The sequence below is a fragment of the Apis florea genome, unplaced genomic scaffold (assembly GCF_048593485.1).
Source record: "Apis florea isolate Af1SG1 unplaced genomic scaffold, ASM4859348v1 contig_3158_pilon, whole genome shotgun sequence".
Classification (NCBI taxonomy): domain Eukaryota; kingdom Metazoa; phylum Arthropoda; class Insecta; order Hymenoptera; family Apidae; genus Apis; species Apis florea.
The window spans coordinates 2,421,194-2,441,150 of NW_028256713.1; the positions used below are offsets into that span (position 1 = coordinate 2,421,194).

General features: G+C 43.1%; 1 protein-coding gene across 2 annotated transcripts in view; it reads left to right on the forward strand.

The window, feature by feature from the left end:
* The window catches only part of LOC100871167 (uncharacterized), a 104,947-nt gene that overhangs the window by 70,093 nt on the left and 14,897 nt on the right, over positions 1-19,957 (forward strand). For both annotated transcript variants that reach the window (XM_086909658.1, XM_086909659.1), the window contains one exon: positions 18,320-19,264. In XM_086909658.1, coding sequence (XP_086765784.1) covers positions 18,534-19,264 — 731 coding nt within the window. In that variant the 5' untranslated portion in view covers positions 18,320-18,533. The remainder of the gene's footprint in view (positions 1-18,319; positions 19,265-19,957) is intronic.

Below are 19,957 nucleotides of genomic sequence, written 5' to 3' on the forward strand. Positions count from 1 at the left end.
CCTAATCGAACCTCCTAATAGTTCAAATTTCCAAGTAAATTCTTTCTTTAAAAATGATTTTCCAATTAACGTGGGAACGTGGGTCGATCACGCTTCGAGCAGCCTGCCATTTAAGCTCGATAGCGGATTCGTGAACGGAACGGAAAGCGAAAAAGCGATTTACCATCACGGTTAATTGGCGTGCTAACGAATCTCTGTCGCGATTAAGATCCCCGATGATAAATTTTACAGCGTGTCGCGTCGTGAAAATGCTTTATTGCGCCGACTAATCGGCGAGAAGCGCGCGATGTTGCTCGGCTCGAACGAGTATTCGCCGTATTTTATGGCATGTAATACGTGTCTCTCTCTCACTCTCTCTATAACGCGTATCACGCGTACCCTCTCTTTCTCTGTTTGCATATTCGAGGGCTCGGTTCACTTCCGTGTTGACACGAGGTTGCAGCGTGCATGGAACGAGCTTAAACTTCCACGCTGTTATACAACTCACCGTGCGTACGCTTTGATACGTTTCTTATTAAACGGGTGTAATAAGAACGGGTTGCGTTTCTTCGAATAAGAAAAAAAAAAAAAGAGGATTTACGGCGGAATTCTTACACGTTGCTTTGGATCAATTTAACTTCAATTAATTTACATTCGTTCGTTTCTTAAACGCGATGAATCGTTGATTCTTATCTTACGGAACGATTAAATTTGTTTTTAATTAGTGGAGCGAAAAAAATGAAGAAGCGATACAGAAATAAGTTGAATCGAATCTCTCGGTTTCGTTAATACGGGGAGGAGGTTAATTGCCGCGTCATGAATGATCGATGTGTATCACGATGTTTGACTCGTTAATGGTGTTAATTATTGGCAATTCTATTGCATTAGCTTGGTCGAGTCGATGACTAAGAGGAGACATCACGGCAATTCGTCATTATTAATTGCTACATCGAATTCGTGTTTCTGGCTCGGATTTGTCGGCCCGCGTGCGTTATATATAGAACGATCGCGGCCCATTCTATTTTCACGTACCGATAAATAATCGCGTTCAGATGCGTAACATAACCGCGGTGTCTTGCCAAGTGTCGGGACCTGTCGATGACATTATCGATGAACGCTCGCGAATCGATATAATTTTTCGTCAGAAAGAAAGGGTGAATATAGCGAAGGAAATTTAGAAAAAGAAAGAAATTAGATTGTTTCTTTTTTTTTTTTTTTTTTTATCGACAACAAGATAAGAAAAGAGGATTGAATCGATCGAGGAGAGCGTAGACTTTGAGCGAAGAGAATTTTATTTTTGTAGAAATTCGTGACACAGATAAATCGAGGTATAATGGAATGGTACGATATAAATAGATAAGATTCCACCCATTTAATATCTATTCTTTACGGTAAATTGAGATAAATGAGTTCCAGCCAGCCAATATCTCTTAAGCCTAACGCTTACGTGTCATTACTTTTTATAATACCCCTCTTCTCCTCTTATAAATACTATCAAAATTAACTGGAAATTATAACGAGGATCGTGGTTAATAGAACGTGGTTTACAAAATCATTTATAAAATTAGCAGGGGAACGTCGCTCGATTGGCATTTATCGTGATACACGACTCCACGATAAATATTGAATACAATATCGAATTGTTATCTTAAAAACTCTTATTAACTTCGATCGTTCGAAACAATTACTTAATATAGAAGATATCCGTAGATACCTATTCGATACGTAGATCGGTAATTGTATCCGCCAGATGGCACCCCCGATTTCCCTTCACGAGCCAAATCCTCTCCCGGACAGCTTTCGAAAGCTTTCCTCGCGGTGAGCATTAATCCCGCCAAACTTTAGCCTCGTTCTTTTGTTTCGTCAATCCTGTTACAAAGAGAGGCGAGGCTTAGAGCCGGAAGCGCGATCAGAAGCCGTAGAAAACGGCGACTCTGTTATTTCCCCGGTTTCCGCGATTTTCGCCACCAACGTCCCCGCTTTGAACTGATTTAAAACTGCACCCTCGGATTTTCCGAAAAGTTCCGCTCGAAAACCCTCGAATTTTGAACTTTGCAGCTCTCGAACTTGATGGATGTTTTAAAAAAGTTAAAAAAAAAAAGAAACTATGTATTTTTTTTTCTTATGTTAAAGTTATGCAAAAATATGAAGAATGCGATTTATTCTAGGACGAGATATAAAGCATTTTTCACAAAAAAAAAAAAAAAAAAAAAGAAATGCGAAAGATAAGAAAGATTGGAAGGATCATTGTGGAGACACGCATGAGACAAAAATTCGTGAAATTTCACTTTTCAAACGCGCTGGGTACGCGAAGTTTATCGCGTGACCCAGTGGCGATTAATCGGATATGTCGTTATCCGGGTTAGACGTTGCGGCGTTAGAGCGTTGGAGCGAATCGGTGGTGGCGATTGTCAGAGCTCCACTTGGCAATGGTGCCGCAGTTTTTGCTCCGAATATAAAATTAGGTCTGTTTCCCCGCCGCGGCCGCTCGCCTCTCGAAGAGCACACAGCGCTCTACGTAAATAGATCACCGTTAGAATGCGCCCAAGTCTTATTCACACTTACGTAAACAGGTCTCGAGAGCGCGTCTAGGCGCTCCTCCTCCTCCTGTTCGCGCAGGAAAAGGTTGCGAGCGAGCTTCGATTCTTGTTGGAATTTCGAAACAAGAGATTGGAAAATGGAACGGATTCGGGTATGTTTATTAATAAGTGCTCTCTTTATTAATAGAAAAAGGTGGAATCGTTGATGAGAGCGGAGAGTTCGAACGTTAATGGTCGCGTTCTTTAAAAATAACTTATTCGAGAATAATAAGTAATTCGAGAATCGGTAGAGGCGTATCGGTTAAGTGAGTTTTGCTTAGCTCAGATTTAATCGATTCGGTAAAGTTTAAACGAAGGAATCGTCCAATCGCGTGAACCATTTTTAAAAAGATGTTCGTTTAGTGGATATGGAAAGAAGCGAAAGAATTAAATTAGCAAGTTACGTGGCAGAGTAAAGAATTATTCGTCGGCTTGATATTCGAAGAAAATAGATAGAAAAGATAGATTTCGTGTGTAACATTGAAAAGGTTTATTAATAGTGGAATCATTACCTGCTATTAATAGGAGTGCGGTACTGTTCGATGACAGCATGCGCTAGAATCTAGGTGACCAGATCTGTTTTATTATTATTATTATTATTATAAATCCTCTATTTTAACACGTTGCCTTTCGTTTCAAAAATTCCTTATTTACGCATCCCAATTTATTTATTTATTAACCGAACAATTATAAATTTCAAATTTTTACCAATACCAAATTCGATTGTTTAAAAAAATGGAAATTCATTCACATGATTTGAAACAATAACGATGAAAAGATTGTTCATCCAAGGTATATTTATATATATATATAAAAGAAGCGAAAAATCGAAACAGGAAATAGTGTCAACGCACCCAGAAAAATTCGACGAGCGATCAGCCGTTTTTTACGACAGGAAGCCGCCGCTGGCATCCGCCGTCTGCGGGAGAAGGATAGGATAGGCGGATGGCGGAAGCTTTTAAGGAACGGTCGTCGATAGGAAATTTTAATACGTTGTACGCGTCGTATGAAGGAACACGGAACACGGGTCGAAAGCTGGTGTATTCGTGAGCACGGCTCGTCGATGCCATAGGGGAAGAAAGTATCGATCGTCTCGTGCCTTGAAAACGTGTTTTATTTTTCGTTTCCTCTCGTGCGCGCCGAGATTAATTTTCTCGATCGTTATTTGCTTTTCCCTTCGAATCAAAACCCCATGGACGAATGTAGATTTGTTTCTCTCGATTGTATTTCGTTGGCGAAAGAAATTTTTGGAGAAATTGCGAATTTGTTTTTTTAAAAATTGAGTGCAGACAATCGTCTCTCATTCGAAAGTGTTTCGTGTTCGTTTTGTTTGAGAGTGATTGGCAAAAGCTAGACAGGTAACTCTCTCTCTCTCTCTCTCTCTCTGTCCAAGATTTTGCTCGTTTATATTTATGAAAAATTACGGAGAGGAAAGGAATGGTTAGAAATTGAGATCGAAGAGATAAGAAAGTTGTTATTGTTACGAGACACAATAGGGATGAAGAAATCACGGTGCGGGTTCAAATAATTTTCCTCGGCCCAGTTTCGTTGCAGGTTAGGGGCCTCGTTATTTCTTCGGATCGAACGGTTTTTTTTAGGATGGACTTCCGGCTGAAATATTTCTACGAAAGTAATCGGGGTTAGTGCGGCCTGGTGTCGGAGTTATTGCGTCCCGCTAGCCACAAATCTCGATTTACCGGGGCCGGTGGATATCGGTGAGATATCGACGGTTCTTTCTCCATTTTCCATCGCCTCTCTCCGTTTCTCTTTTCAGATTCAAGATAATCTATACTTTTTCGATAATTCGTTGCTTCCATTCCCCGGAGGAAGAAGAAGAAATGATTGCTCGAACTCGCTTACAAAAGAGACTCGGTATTATTATATCCAGAATAATTTTCAAGAGAGATTCCAACGTTTTCCATTCCGTTTCCGTTACAAAGGTAAATTCTTTCTAAAGAGACCTAATATCGAGGAGGAGGGAAAAATTTTGCAAATATCCGTCTGCAAAATTTTATTGCTGGAAGAAGAAAAAAAGAAGAAATAAAAAGTTTGTCAAATTCATTTCTCCTTTCTCTTCTCAAAATTCGTCGTCTTTTCGAATTTCTTTTCGAATACGAGCTCTCTCAAATATGAGCCCGCTCACGTTCCCTCCAAAAAGAAAGAAAAGTTGGCCGATTCGAAGGCATCCATTGGCCACGCAGCGCGTCAGTTATCGATTTCCGAAGCGTAATAAAGCCGTTTCGAGAGGATTCCAAGTGGCACTGCGCAAAGAATTCACCTTCTGGAAGACGTTCTACAACTCTCCTCCTTCCAACAGCATCGCCTTTCCCTTTCCGCAAATTACTTCTCGCCTCGCGTCCTATCCAAAAACTTTCCTCCAACTTTGTTTCCTCCTCCTCCTCCTCTTCCTCCTCCTTGCTGCTTTTCCGGATACTATCGAGAGAAAATTCTTCTCTCTCTCTCTCTCTCTCTCTCTCTCTCTCTCTCTCTCTCTCTCTCTCTCTCTCTCTCTCTCTCTCTCTCTCTCTCTCTCTCTCTCTGATGGACCGCCACGGGCGCGGTTTCCGATCGATCATCCTCCGCCCACGTCCTCTTCATTCCGCTTCTCGCGATAGAAATCGCGGCCAGCCCGAAAGGAGCTCCCCTCCTCTCCTCCCCCTCCCTCTTTTCCATCGGGTACACCTCTCAAAGGAGTTGGTTTTCGTGGAAAACCCGTGGAAAACTGTCGGCCCCAGCCCGCAACCCTTTGACCGCCTTTCATCGGCCTCGTTAGAGGCGGCCTTTCTTTTATGCAGTCCGTGTCAGCTACTTGAGAGGAACTCTGCGGTATCCCTTTAACGTGGTAATTGAAATTAAACCGGTCTTTTTTTCCGCTCCTTTTTTTTGCTTTTCTTGGATTTTTCGCTTTTTTTTTCTTCTTTTTTCTTTCTTTTTTTTTTTTTTTTTGGTTTCGTTTGAACCGGTTTGTTTTCGGCCGATCGCCGTTGCTCCGTTTAAAGTGAAGAGAGTTCTTCGAGAGAGAATTTCGGTGAGTTGTGGCTCGTTGAAGAGGAGTAGCTTGAAGAGGATTCTTTTTTTTTTTTTTTTGTTTCTCTTTTTGAATTAGTAAGTGCGAAGAGGAAGCTTATAGAGATTTCATTAATCCTCTATGTATTTTTTATATATAAATATCTTGTTGTCGACTTTTCCGCTTTTTATAAATTATTTAGCAAGATTCGTTTCCGATTCGCAATATATTCGAAAATAACACAAATAAGAAATTGTTAATACGTTTTCCAAAAGTATATTTTTCCTTTCAGGGATGAAGCAAAAGGAGGGATGGAACGAAGTTTCGATTCCCCTCGATTATTATCGAAAGCGTTCCGTTTTCAAAAATGGGAGACGCGTTTATCGCGAGAGACGATTTTTTTCGAAATCCATGGCGCGCTTATCCGAAATCGCGACAGGGAAGAGCAAACACCGATAGGATTTCCATGAACGCGCGCGGTTTCCGCACGGATGAACGAAGAATTTCTGTGTCGAGGCGAGATTGTCTTTCGTTTCGCGCCAACCACCTCGGCAATCCCGCGAAAACGCAACGTTCCGCTGAGAGGAGGACGCGGTTCGTCGATCGATTTGAAACGTCGATCCAAGACGAACCCGCGAAGAATCTCGTCGAGAAACCTCTGCTCGATTCCTTTCGGAATTTGGATTGGAACAAATTCGCCCGAGAAATATTTCGTTTTATCGCTCTATTATTTTTAGAAAAGTATAAATAGTTTAATAATTTGAATTCGAAACGAGAATATTTGTGTTTGCTACTTGTGTAATGTAAGCTGTTCGTTATCGTCATTTTCCTATGCACGGGAACAAAAATATTCCATGTCTAATCGCGTACGATGAATATTCATCCTCGAGGAATTCGAGTTCCTCGTATTATATTCTTTTCTCGCGAAGAAAACTACCTTTTTTTCTTCTTCCTCTTTTTTTAGTACTACTACTACTACGCCTATAGAGAATATTTTTCGTCTAATAATAATGGACGAGTGTTTTTGTGTCAGACACGTCTGACGGTAATTAAACGTCTAAGTATATCTCGGAAGAATTTGAAAAATGCAAATAAAAACTATTTGTTCAAATGTATGAACATTTCTATTATTTTCCTGCTGTTTCCACGCAGAAATAGCAATAATAGTGGTAGAGAGAGAGAGAGAGAGAGAGGGAGAGATACAGTCAGTTTAACAAATGCCGATAAATCCTCTTCTCGAATATGAAACAAGAAGGAAAACAGAATTCCCATCCTCCAACGATTTCCTTGAACGATTCCAGAAAGAGGAATCTCGTTCGTGAAGCGATGTCAATCGATCTTTGGCATATACAGTTTTATCATACCGGTTGATGAGTAATTACGAATTAATAAAGATGAGACGTTCTTGTCTCATTCTCGACCAATAACAATAATAATAATAATTCTCATTGACGCAAAATACATCCGCGTATAGACACGCTCGCCGTGTCTCGATCTGTCCGTCGACTGTCGTCAAGCTGTATCTCGTCACATTGACAGACGAATGATAGTACGAGTATATTAATTAATTTCAATTTGCTAATTCGATCGATCCATTGTGCCCTCGACGCTTGATCTCAAATGTGATATCGAACTGATTAATACCGATTAATTACAATTATCAAGCATCCTCAAAAGCTATATCTCGCTTTCCTAAATTTACCGATAAAAATACCGAGTCGAAATACATTAACAATATCGAACGATATTTTTTTAATTGCAACTTAAATCGATCCGTATACGATAAATGTTAAACGACTGCGACGAAAATTAACAAACGTTCGAAGATGGAAAGTGATAAATATTGACCGAAATCCGATTGCTGAAACTTGAACAATCGCGATCCCACGATCGGGATATTTCTAACGGTTCTGCCCCACCCTTTAGAAAGTGTTTAGAGCGTTCTTTTCGATTCTTCTCGAATGCAAAACTGCAAAGATCCCAAACGGTTCCAAACGGATTCCTGCCCATTCTCCTTTTCCCGGTTTCACGAAAATCAATTGTTTCGCCTCGGCGTTATCCTTGCAATTATCGAGGCGAACGCCGCCGTTTCTCAACTACTTCCTGCAATAACTAGGAACGATAAGGTGAGGCAATTCTCCCCGGGATTTCCCAAGTGTCCTGTCCCCGCTTCTGTTCTCCCGATTGCGGCCGCTCTGCTCCTCGTTTCGCGCGGAGGAGGGCAAGTTTGAAACGGCGCACAACGCCGCTCCCCTTAATTGATAATATTTTTTATGACGAAGTTTTAAGACGGTTACGCGGAGAATTAAGCGCCGGTATTAAAAATCGTTGGGATTAGAAACGTTGCGGAGAAGATTTCGTTATATCTTTTTTTTTTTTTTTTTCGTAAACTAATTTCAATCTTTCGTTTTAAAAATGTTTCTTCGGATATAATTTTGGTGTATATGTTATTTTCGAATTGTAATATTCCCTTCCATTTTAACAAGTTATATCACCGAGTTTCGATACCAATCTTCGATTTATAAAATATCTTCTATAACCAATACACTTTAATTCGTTCATCAATTACTTAAATCGAGTCCAATGGAAGCTTGATATTCTAAACTCGAGATAAGTTTATCGTATAAATAACTCGTTCACCTCGTCCAAAGATCGCCACAATATTTACCCACGTCGAGCGGAGAACATTTTCATTGCCCTCGATTCGTGGTTCCGCGCCGACAAATTCGTATAAACTCCTTCGACCAACATCGAAAATATGGAACCGCGAAAAGTTTAATGCGCCACGCGTCGAAAGATCAATGCCAGAAAACGATTCTTTCTTCATCAACCGTTCGATCCCTCTTCGAGAAAATAAAATAGATCGTTATTTCGATTAAATCTCGTCGTTTCCTGTTCGAAACCGTTCGAAAAACGATGGTGGATCTTCGATTAGATCGCGAGACGGTCACGAATACCACGTGAAATAACAAGGCGAATCTCTGGATCGTCCAGAGCCAGGCTCCTGAAGATGACAACCACCCGGTATTTTCCCGGATAATGGTCCTGCCTTTTCTTCTTCGTCTTCCATCTTTTATTCCTATTGCCTCGCCATCGGCCCGATACTCTCTTTTTAGCTATTAACTTCGCGGTCGCCGATTCAAACGCTCGGCTCCAGACGACGAAATTATCGAGCGAGCTGTGCTTTCGCTTCCGCGTTCTCGAGCCTCGATCATCATCTCTCGAGGACTTTATTCTTTCTCTACCTCTTTTTCTAACAAGTTTTTCCTCTTTTTCCATCAATCTTCGAACACACAGTTTGCAAGATGATGCTTCGTCGCGATCTTTTTTATCGCCCAATTTGTCGAATCGATTGATTTTTTTCTCTCCACTGGAAAAAATATAAATCATCCTATACATATGCATATATAATTTCTTAGTAAAATCGAAACCTGATCGCAAAAATTCATAAAAAAAAAAAAAAGAAAAGAACACGATCTCTCATCGAAGATCGAGTCTCAACTGTCCAAAAGGGAAAAAAGGAAAGGGAAAATGATTCCAACTCGTCGATATTCAATCGAAATCCCCATCGGTGGCACGGTAATTTCCGGAAGAGGGAGCGAATTCGAAGGGATTGACCCAGGTCGGGTCCTTTCCTCCTCCTCCACTCTCTCCGTATCTCGCGAGAGGGCGTCCTCCCTGTCGGATTTAGGCCGCTATTTAAATAGAGGCTTATAGGCCACTTTTCCCTCTTCCTCCCTCTCATCCTCCATTTCTCTCCCTCTCGCTCCGTTGTTATCTGGAGCAACAACGGTCCAACGGTGTCTGCGGAGGCTGTGTCGTATTGATCTGTCGCTCGGTCGGTCGAGAGGAAAGAGAGAGGGAGAAAGAGGGAAGAAGAGAGAGAGAGAGAAGCGGAGGGAGGAAGCCCTCCCTCTCGGTAATTTATCGCGAGGCAACGGCGGCGAGATGATTCGACGCCTCGGAGAGAAGATCCGATCGAAGACCGCGACGCCTCTCTTCTCTCCCTTTCGGTAATTCGGTCACGCGCGGGATCGATCCGGGGCTGAAAACCACCCTCTCCTCTACCCTTTGGCGATTAATTGGAGCCGCGAGATGAAACGTCGCGTACCGAAAACGCCGCTTCTTATTCCTCTTCTTCTTCTCCCTTTTTTCTCTCCACTCGTTCGTTCAGATGGCGAGTTTACTGGCGCATCTTTGTCGCCAGTGTTCGAATTTCGATTTAAAACGATCGAACGTGTTTTTTAATATCTTCTTTTTTTTTTTTTTCCTTTTATTCGAATTAAATTTAAAGAGATTATAAATCGTGAAAAGTGTGTACGTTTGTTTTTTTTTTTTCTCTCTCGATCGAATCGTTTCTGTCCATCCTTCGCGTGTTTCGATATGGCGAGGGAAGAGCTGGAGTTTCGTATCGATCGAATCGAAATATTTAAAATTCGTAATAAAATACAGCCGCGCGTCACCGAATGAAACGGAACCGTGACGAATCGCTCGATCGATTCGATGGAATCCGGTTCCGCATCGAAATTCAAGGGCGACGAGACGATTGTTACGAGCGACGTAAGCGCGTCGACGAATTCGTAAAAAGGCGGCTCGTGCGTTGGCCCCGAACGAAAATTCCACCATTTGTATTCCCGTCGTGGCGCCGTTCCGTTGCGAAATCGGAAAAATGGACGAGATCGAATCGAGAAGATTGTTGGACGGAATGTCGGAGGAGCGAAAAACCACGACGTTTCTCGGTCACGTGCGAAGGTTATTAATTAGACGGGATATTTAACCCCCAACCGACCGACTCGTTTCTCGAATGTTGACGTCGCGACATCACGCGACTTGTTACGCACGTGTCTCTCCGGCTGATGTGATGAGTGTTGACGCGAAACGAAATGCTGATCGTTAAAAGCTAATTTTTCGTTAAGAAGGATAAGAAGGAAACTAGAGGAATCGAGGGATATTTAAACGTTTGTGCTTTTTTCTTTTTTTTCGAGTCTATAAGATTATCTTTATATTTATATAATAACATTCGATTTGATTTTCCTCTCGAAGTTGTTAAAAATTATCTCAATAGACGCATCGAGTATTATACTTTGAAAGAATTATCTCTGATTTATTTCGATTTTTATTATTCGTATATATTTCAAAATTAATATTATAAAGAAATACAGGCGTGTTTACGAGGTAACGTGCACGATAAAGAAAAAGATCTTTTGCATTAAAAATAAGGAAAAAAAAAAAAAGAGAGAGATGAAGAAACGAGGCACGATTCGTTTTGCATATTTTATAATATTCCATTCGTCGTAAAGCTACTTGTACGATTCTCCTAACGGCATAAAATCATAGTGCAAACCGCGTTATTATCCTTTCCTATTATTGTTTCCCGAGAAATGTGTACTTACCTTTATTAAAAGGAATAATTAACAGAGTTCGTGTCTTCGTTCCACGTAGAAGGATTGCGATGGAAGGATTTCAATGGAATCGCGCTTACGTAGCAGAAATAAATTTCCTAGGCCGAGAAGAGAAGAGAAGAGAAGCTGGAACGGACGAGAAACTGAATGAAAAATGCTCGATGCGCTTTCGATGCGGCTCTTTTCAAACGTGGTTTCGAAAAAGATCGTATCGACGGACGTCAAAGTTCCGTAATTGAGCAAAGCTCCGGTTGAAAGGTTTCAATTCCTTCGGTAAACCCTCGTAACACAATCGACAATCTTCTTTACTTGAGAGGAAACAAGAAAATTAGAAACGTATTACGTATTGTCGATTGTGGCATCGAACACGCTTCGAATTACTTTTCCTTTTTACTCCTCCTTACTTCCCGATGTTATACCTTTTCAACAATCCTCGACGATTAAATAAAATAAAAATCTTCCCTAATCTTTATTTACTCCATGCACCAAAGATTTTCAACGCGTTTCGCAATTCTCGTTTACAATCACCCCAAAATCCAACCATCAACATCCACCGCTCTACGTTACAATACGTGAACTTCCTTCGAATACTTTTCCAATAAATTTCCACGCGTGCTTCTTTTTTATCCTCACAACTCGCCCCAAATCCACTCTTCCCCTAAAACCTGAAAAATTTCCATCGATTAATCGTATCGATTAATTCTCGAAAATCTTCTCCTCTCTCTCGAGGAGGAGGAAAGAATATAGAATAGAGAAAAGTGACACGTTCTCGCGTGACACGGCCGAAAATCGGGGAATGTCGGAGACATGCGGCAAAATGGAGGCGCGAATCGATATCACCCTGACGCGTTCGCCGATTTGTTTATTCGCGACTCCGTGCAACCACGACCTTTAAAACGTCGCCATCGCGGCGCACGTGTCCGATCCGTTGTATAACCGGTCGTTACGTAACCTCGATTCCGCACCGTTTCCTTCCCCCTCCCCCCGCCTATTCATTGTCAGAATAGAGTAATCGGAGAGTTGCCAGTGGCAGCCGCGTCGCTACGCCGATTCGCCGTAGCAACGTTGCCATCGTCGACGAGTTTGACGAGCGGGAGGGGAGGGCAACGTCGCGGCAGCCTTGAATTTTCCCCGAATCGAAGACAGGACGACGGGGAGGAGGTGGGCAAAGTTTGGAAACTTGGAGCGACTCCGAGTGAAGGATCCTTCATCCGCAACCTAATTCTAACTTGTTGTGTCGCGTTGTGTGTTTGGCTTCTGCTACATTTAGGGGTTGGTTGGTTAGTTAGTTAGTTAGTTAGTTAGTTAGTTAGTCAGTCGGGTTGTCGTTGAACAGATTCGAGGGATGGGGAGGGAGGGATTGGCGTGGAAAGACGTTTCTGACGATTATTTTTTTTTTTTTTTTTTTTTTTTAGAAACGAGATTTTAACGAGAAAGTATTCCTTGGAGAGTTATTCCTCGCGTTGAATAAACGTGTAGCAAAGTAATCGTGTTACGTTTGTTCCTCTCGTCTCCCCTCGTTTGAATACCGTGGTATTTTTCAGTGGCTAGTTTCGCGTTTGACGAGGGAGCAATTTAAACACCTTTCCACGTCGGCAGGGGTGGCTAGGTCGGGTCGAGCACCCGTGTGTCTTGACCCTATCTGGGTCGAGCCGTAATTAAATCCTCCCCCTGCCTCTCCCGTCTTCTCCATTCGACGAATACTTTTCTTCCACGGGAATCTTCGAGAATGCGCGAAAGAATTGTTAACACGTCGCGATAATTACAATTCGTTAAATTTCTTTCTTCTGATTTTGCAAAACAGAATATATATATATTATAATCTGCACCGTTTTTCAATTTCACGGTGTTCCAATATTTTCCTATATCCCACGTACGATGATAATAAAAAAAATGATATGGCTCGATTCTCTCGTTCTGAAATATCGTAGCAAAATATTCGTTCTCAACGACGGAAGAAGAGAGAGAGAAAAAAGAATCGGAAAATCGCCAAGTCTCGTCGCATTTCGCTATATTACAGTTTCAAAGTGGAACGATATAATCCCCCGCGAGAAACATTTAACGGAAATCTGCTCGTGCATGCATCCACGAGAGAGAGAGAGAGAGAGAGAGAGAGAGAGAAGTCGGAGAGAATTCTGGGAGGGAAAACAGCGGCTCGCCTTCCTAAAATCGATTCCATCGCGGTCGAGCACCACGTGGAGCGCTCGGCACAGTTCCCCCTGCATGCACGGATGCGCAATTACGCGTCGTTCATCGAGACGACGCCGTCAACCTCTCTCTTTCTCCCCTTTCTCTCTCGAGAGAGAGGGAGAACCACTCGATACGCGTCACGATTCTTCTTCTTCTTCTTCGATTCCTCTCGCCGTGAATAAAATGTAGTAAAATAAAGGGGAAGTGGAGAAAAGAAAATGAGAGGAGGAAATCGAAAGAGAAGAAGCAAAGAGAGAGCGAGAGAGAGAGAGAATAAGAAGAAATAGAACGAAAGAAGAGGGGGGAAAGATGGGATCGGATGGATTCGTGCTCCATTGACTTGGTTCTCTCGGTGAAGAACACTTCTCTGGCCCATATTCGGTGCCCCTTGAGTGCCACGTGGCCTCCATTCAGCAGGCGGCCGGGAAAGGGCGTACTCGTGGGTCTTTACGCGCACCTGCAACCAATCTCTGGAGTTCTCACCCTCAAGGTTTCACGGGGAAAAAAGGGTGTCCTTTGAATCACCCCGCGTCACCCTTCGCCAAAGCTTCCGCCGTCTGTGGTCGACAGCCTCACTTGACGCGTGTTCGTAAGGTTAATAATCAACATCCCTTTCGTCGTCATAATTTTTTTTCGAGTCAGGGGTTTCGACATTCTGTTTTGTCGATTTTTACATTTTTCGAAACGTTCGTTTGCAATAACGAAATGGAAATAAATAATTGAAATTATAGATAGATTAAATCGACGATTAAAAATCAGTAGCCTCCATCTAAATCTAAATTGTCCATCTTGCCCGATTAAAATTACCCACTCGCTCTTAAAGTTCGCGAAACGTCCAACGAAAAAATACAGTTGAAATTACGCCCCAAATTCTCTAAAGACGACTATCATTAACGCCAGCCCTACTTCGGCCTTCTACTTTTACCCCATTCGACACGATGCCCCACTTCGACTCCCCGTTTGGGCCTATTCCCATCCAATTTCAAGCCTACTTCGATCTTATTTCCTACTAACTCGCGTCGCGTATCGCTCGAACCCACTTTCGATCCATCCACCGCTCACTTCCTTCCTTCCTTCACTCGTCATCGACTCTTCTCGAAATACCCGTTCACGCCACCGCTCCGCTTCGATGGCAGCAGAGACTATCAACCCCCTCCAACATTATGACAAATACCTCGTAACCTTCTTTTCCATCTGATTAAAAGAAAAAAAAAAAAGAAGAAGAAGAAGAAGAAGAAAGAAACCCTTCTAAAAATTCACATCTTCCCTAAAATTCTCCACAATTCTCCACACGTTCAGCCCTGGACTCGATTCGTTTTTTTTTTCTTTTTTTTTTTAATTGCCGCCACAGGCACGGGACGAGTGTCTTGTCTCTTAATTAGTAGGGGTTGCGGTTGTTTAATAAGTTGTTGAGACCGCGTCGGTAAAACGCTCGAGGTCGCGAGAAACTTGGACAACGAGGCTCGCTTCGACGATAATTATCAGTCACCTTTAATCGTCCCTCAACTCCTCCTCCTCCTCCTCTCTCTCCCTTTATTGGAGGAGCTCTCCGTAAGAGAAAATATCCAGTGCGCGAAAGGAGAGGGCACGAAAACGGTTGGCAAAGCCGCGCGACTCCGTAAGGCCGTGTATTTTTAACTTGAGAACCTTCCGGCAACCCTGGTCGTGGGATCAATACCACCGGCAACCCCGTGTCGTCGTAGTGTAGTACTACTGGAGAGGCAGAAAGGGTGCAGCGGGGTTAACCTACATATCCAGCAACGACCGCCCGAGGAGGAGTTGGCTGGAACGAAAACATTTTCCTTTTGGACGGTGACGAGAGTGGTGGTGGTGATGGGGAGGGCGATTTCAGCTTCCGTCTCTTGGCAAGTATCGACGGCTCTTGAGGAATGAACTTTTGCTGCGTCGTTTCGAGCGATGGCGTTTAGATAGAAAGAGAAACGAAACAAGGCCACTCTCGAGATGGTTTTGGTCATTTTCGAGCGGATCGATCGAAATGCGAATGCGTTTTAATTTTTCGAGGCGAAAACGTTTAGGGCGGTCGGATTATTCTGGAAAAATCGATTTAGCTTTTTTTTTTTTTTTTGAAGCGCTATTACGTTGCTTGTAATGGAATTACAATCGCGTTGCACAATGTTATTTCAATACCCTGTGTGTTTCAATTTCGAAGTGGAAATTGATTTGCGATGGAATTATCGTTGGTGAAAAGATTGATGAAACGGTTTTAAAATATTTGTTGACTTGTTCACAGATTTTTCTAAAACAAAAGTGAGTTTTTCTTTCAAAACGATATATATATTTGAAACGAATTTTCGATCAAAGTAAAAAAAAATATTTTACTTTTCCGAAATTGATTTACAAAAGAATAGATAGAGTTGGATGTCTGTTGGAGTGGAGGGGAAGGATCGATGAGAATTAAAAAGAAACAAGTATGAGAACGGAAACAAAAATGGCTCGGCGCATTGTAAACGAGTTATATAAATCAAGTCGGCTAATTTGTACAAGTAGCGGTGTGTAAAGGTTGCACAAACCCTAAATTGTAACGTCAATGCCAACCGAGAATGAAGTGTATGTGTTCAATTCATTCACTTCCTATTCAACTTTGATTCATCCGCATACTGATCCACGCACTATTAATCCTCTATAGAGCAGAGCATACGCTTTAAGCAAAACTATAATACTAGCATGCTCTTTTGTTCTTTTTCTAAACGAGACATCAAAATTCAAATCGAACGAATTATAGTATTCCTATTCAAATTTCTTCAAACGAATTAGAAAAATTTTCTCGATCAAAAACAAATCGAATTTATCATTTTAAAAAATTAGACAAATATATAGATTGCTCGAGAGATGATATAGAATGATGGAGGAAAAGGACGATGGATGAAAAATTCAAGCGTCGTAACGTAAATTAAATAGTTTAATCTTCCCTCCAACGTTTCGATTCCACTTACCGCGCGACGCTAGATGCGGCACGACTTCCGGCAGAAAATTCAAACATCGCCGGTTATTTATTCACCGTTAAAACGACCATGGTGGTGGCGTTTTTTTCACGTTTAAACCGCAGCCAGGGTGTGCGAACGAGCCGCACGGAGACCGCAAAAGACGGCGTGTAGTCGCGTAATTGAAAAATACCACGCGTTGTCTACCGCTCTATGTTTCGACTGGAAGGGGCGGAACTCGCCCCTGTATACGTTGCTGTTGCAGAAGGACGAGACTGGAAAGAGAGAAACGAGTTAACCGTTTCCATTCAAATATTATTTAACCTACAATTTTCTTTTCTCTTCTCTTTTCTCCTTTTTAACTTGCGTTCCATTCGTTTTCACCTGGCTATTACATGCTTCGTAATTTTAAATACGTATAATTTTTAATCTTAACATCTTTGGATCGATTGATTCTAGAGAAACAAATACGAAAGTTAAGATAAAAAAGTATTAAATATAAATATCATTATTAATAATATTATTATAATTTATAACATTAATAATATTAATGATATTAATAATATTAATTATTATAATTTAATAAATTATGATTTAATAGATATTACTATAATTTAATATTATTAAATAACTCTATACTAAGTCTTAAAAAAAGACCCAGAACAGAAGAGGAACGGTACATACCGACGTTCTCTCACGTTTACAAAATGGCTGCCAGTTCACTGAACTCTTTACAACTCTCTCCTTCTTTCTCTTCCGAGAAAAAGAGAAAGAGACCATCACCGTGGAATCGAAGGACACGATGTGCCTAAGAGCCTCGATCCTCACCTACCAATCCTCGAAGAACGAATAATAGAACCGACCTGTGTACCGACCGTGTGTTTGAGACAAAAGACACGTGGATAGAGAAGATAGAGAAGAAGAGAGAGTGACATGACGCGTTGACGAGAGACAAAGGGAGGGAAACGAACACAAAAGGATAGGAGAGCTAGGAAAAGAAAGGGCGTCCTTTCCCTCTCGATATCGTTCGGGTTCAGAGAGCAACTTCCGCAATTGCGACGAGACGCCGGTTGCGGAAGATGGCCACTCGGCCAAGGCAGTGACTGCAATCCCTTTTATTGGCGTTTGTCTCGCCGGTCAATCGCGCGACCAGCTGAATATTCTTCTTGATACGCGCTCCACCGCGCTTCACAGTGGACGAACACTCGAACTTAACCGAAGAGGGTTGCAAGACGGTTCGGGTGATGCACTTACCGCTCTTCTTTGCGAGTTTCTCGGACGTCTTTTTAGCCGACTGCTCGACCGAAAACGAGGATCTTGAAGAACGGTTACGCCGTCTGAGTGCTTCTCCACCCATTAAGCATTTTTGTCGGAAGTGGACACGCGAATGGACGAAACTTTGAACGGGTGAATCTCGTGAACGTTTCGGATAGGACGATCGTAGAGTCGAAATTTCGAATAGTTGTTCTTGTTGCTCTTAGGGGACGAGATTGAAGTCCAATTGAAGTTCCATTCTATTCGTCGCGACTGTATTCAATATAGTTTTCATAGCCACGTTCAAAGAAGATGTTCCCATCTTAACAATCGTTAAAATTCTCACGCCGCCGTTCGAGTTCCAAATTATTCCGGGCAGATAAAGCGAGAAAGAGGGACGAGGATTCAGGTAAGAGGGCTTTGTCGGGGAAAGGGTGGGAGGGAGAGGGTATTATGCGAATACGAAACGATTGGCTCTCGTTCGACTCTGTTCAGAGGGCGAGAAGGAGTGGGTCGAGTAACCGGAAGCGGTGTTCCGTATCAATGCGCGATCGTGAAAAGGAGCCGATAACGCGGGGCCCAGCCGGGGTGAAAGCCTTTCGAAGATACTCCACTCTTTTAATGTGATTTCGCCACTCGTCGAAAAACCACTCGACACAGCCGATGGAAGAGGGCTGTGCTTCTTTCTTTGTGCGTCGCTCGCGAATTTTTATACCAACCTTTTTCCCCCCTCGTTCGAGACTCGTTAAAGGCAGTCTCTTTTCAATTCTTTGGAACGCGGCCGAATATAATATCTAATATAATGGTATTAAACACTTTACGTACGACGATAAAGTCTGTCTCTCGTTCTTTCGAAATTCTTTTGAAATATATATTGGAAAAAGTTACCAATTTTATAAATCTAATATATTGTAAATTAATTAGCGACAACTCGTCTAACGAAAAATTTCCGATTTCACGTTGCAGTCAGAGGGATCTATCTGTCCACCGAGACGAGGACAACGGGCCAATCTCAAACACCTAGACGCCGCACAGTGGACGGCCGTGTCGTCTAGTGGCGCGTGGTCGAGGGGTCGCGAGTCGTTGACGGCAAGACGGCCGATCGTGCGAGGGTGCTGAGTACTATTCCGCGGCTGCGAGGACAAGCAACAGCCCGAAGATTCTCCCAGCAAAGGGCAAGATGCACATCGAGGTGCAGGTGGCGCTCAACTTCGTGATATCGTACCTCTACAACAAACTGCCGCGAAGGCGGGTGAACATCTTCGGCGAGGAGCTGGAGAAGGCGCTCAAGGACAAGTTCAAGGGCCACTGGTACCCCGAGAAGCCTTTCAAGGGATCGGCGTTCAGATGTTTGAAGACGGGCGACCCGGTCGACCCGGTGCTGGAGAAGGCGGCGAAAGAGAGCGGCGTGCCCATCCAGGACATCTTGGAGAACCTTCCAGCGGAGTTGGCCGTGTGGGTCGATCCCGGTGAGGTGAGCTACCGCATCGGCGAGATGAACGCGGTCAAGATCCTCTACTCGGAGACGGGCGACCCGCACGACGAGAGCTCGGCCGACCGAGAGGTGACCAAGACGTTCAACCCCGAGGCCCAGTGCTTCAGGCCCATCGAGGCCGTGGGCACGTCGTTGGGCGGGCTCAGCCTTAGCCCCAAGTCCACGTCCCCGTTCCCAAGCTCGCTGGGCAGCAACGCGAGCAACGGGTCGTCGAACAACCAGCAGAGCGGCCACGGATCCGGTTCCTCGTCGGCACCGTCGCCGACCCCCATCACCACCTCGTTCAAGGGCTCGCCCAGCCCCGTTCCAGGATTCATCCCGCGAACCACGGCGCCGCTCACCTTCACCACGGCCACATTCGCGCAGACCAAGTTCGGAAGCACCAAGTTGAAGACGAGCAGCAAACGAGCGAACAGGTTGGTGGTTCTAGAGATGTGCACAGTTTTTCTAGAGATGTGTTTGTAAAGAGAGAGAAGGTAATTGTAAGGAAGTAGGAAGACGATGTAGGAAATCATGGATCAATTTTACGTTAAGCATTCGCTCACGCGATATTAATCCATTGAGAACCGATGCGCAATTTATTTTCAGCCAGATTAAATTATTGAGCTCTGCCTTTTAACATTGAGAGTTATGAAAGGGGGATTCGCAAGGGATTGTAAAATTTTTTTCGTCGCTATTTCTTTCGCTCCGTCGAATTAAGATATTTGTAGCACCATGGTGAACATTCTTTCTTTCTTTGATTTTGTGTACTGAGCTTTTGCGTGCATTATATCAGTATTCGGTCCTTAATGAGTTAAAATCGTGAAAATTTTGAAAAGACGAAAAAGTTTTTTCAGAACCACCGTTCGAAACCGAGCCAAGTCAAACTGGCTTCGAACTTTATAACACGGAATGGTCTCCGAGATACGGTCCCCTTTACCTTTCACCCTTCAAATTCCCAAGACACATACACGTACGATTTCCATCCGATGAACTTGCCTCACGCCACGCAGTGATCACACAGCTAGGATGGTTAACCTAGCCCGCATACCCGAGTGCAATCTTAACACCGAAAGGGTTGAGATACACGACCGAACAATCGCCTTCCTCCCCTCCCATCGCCCCCCGAC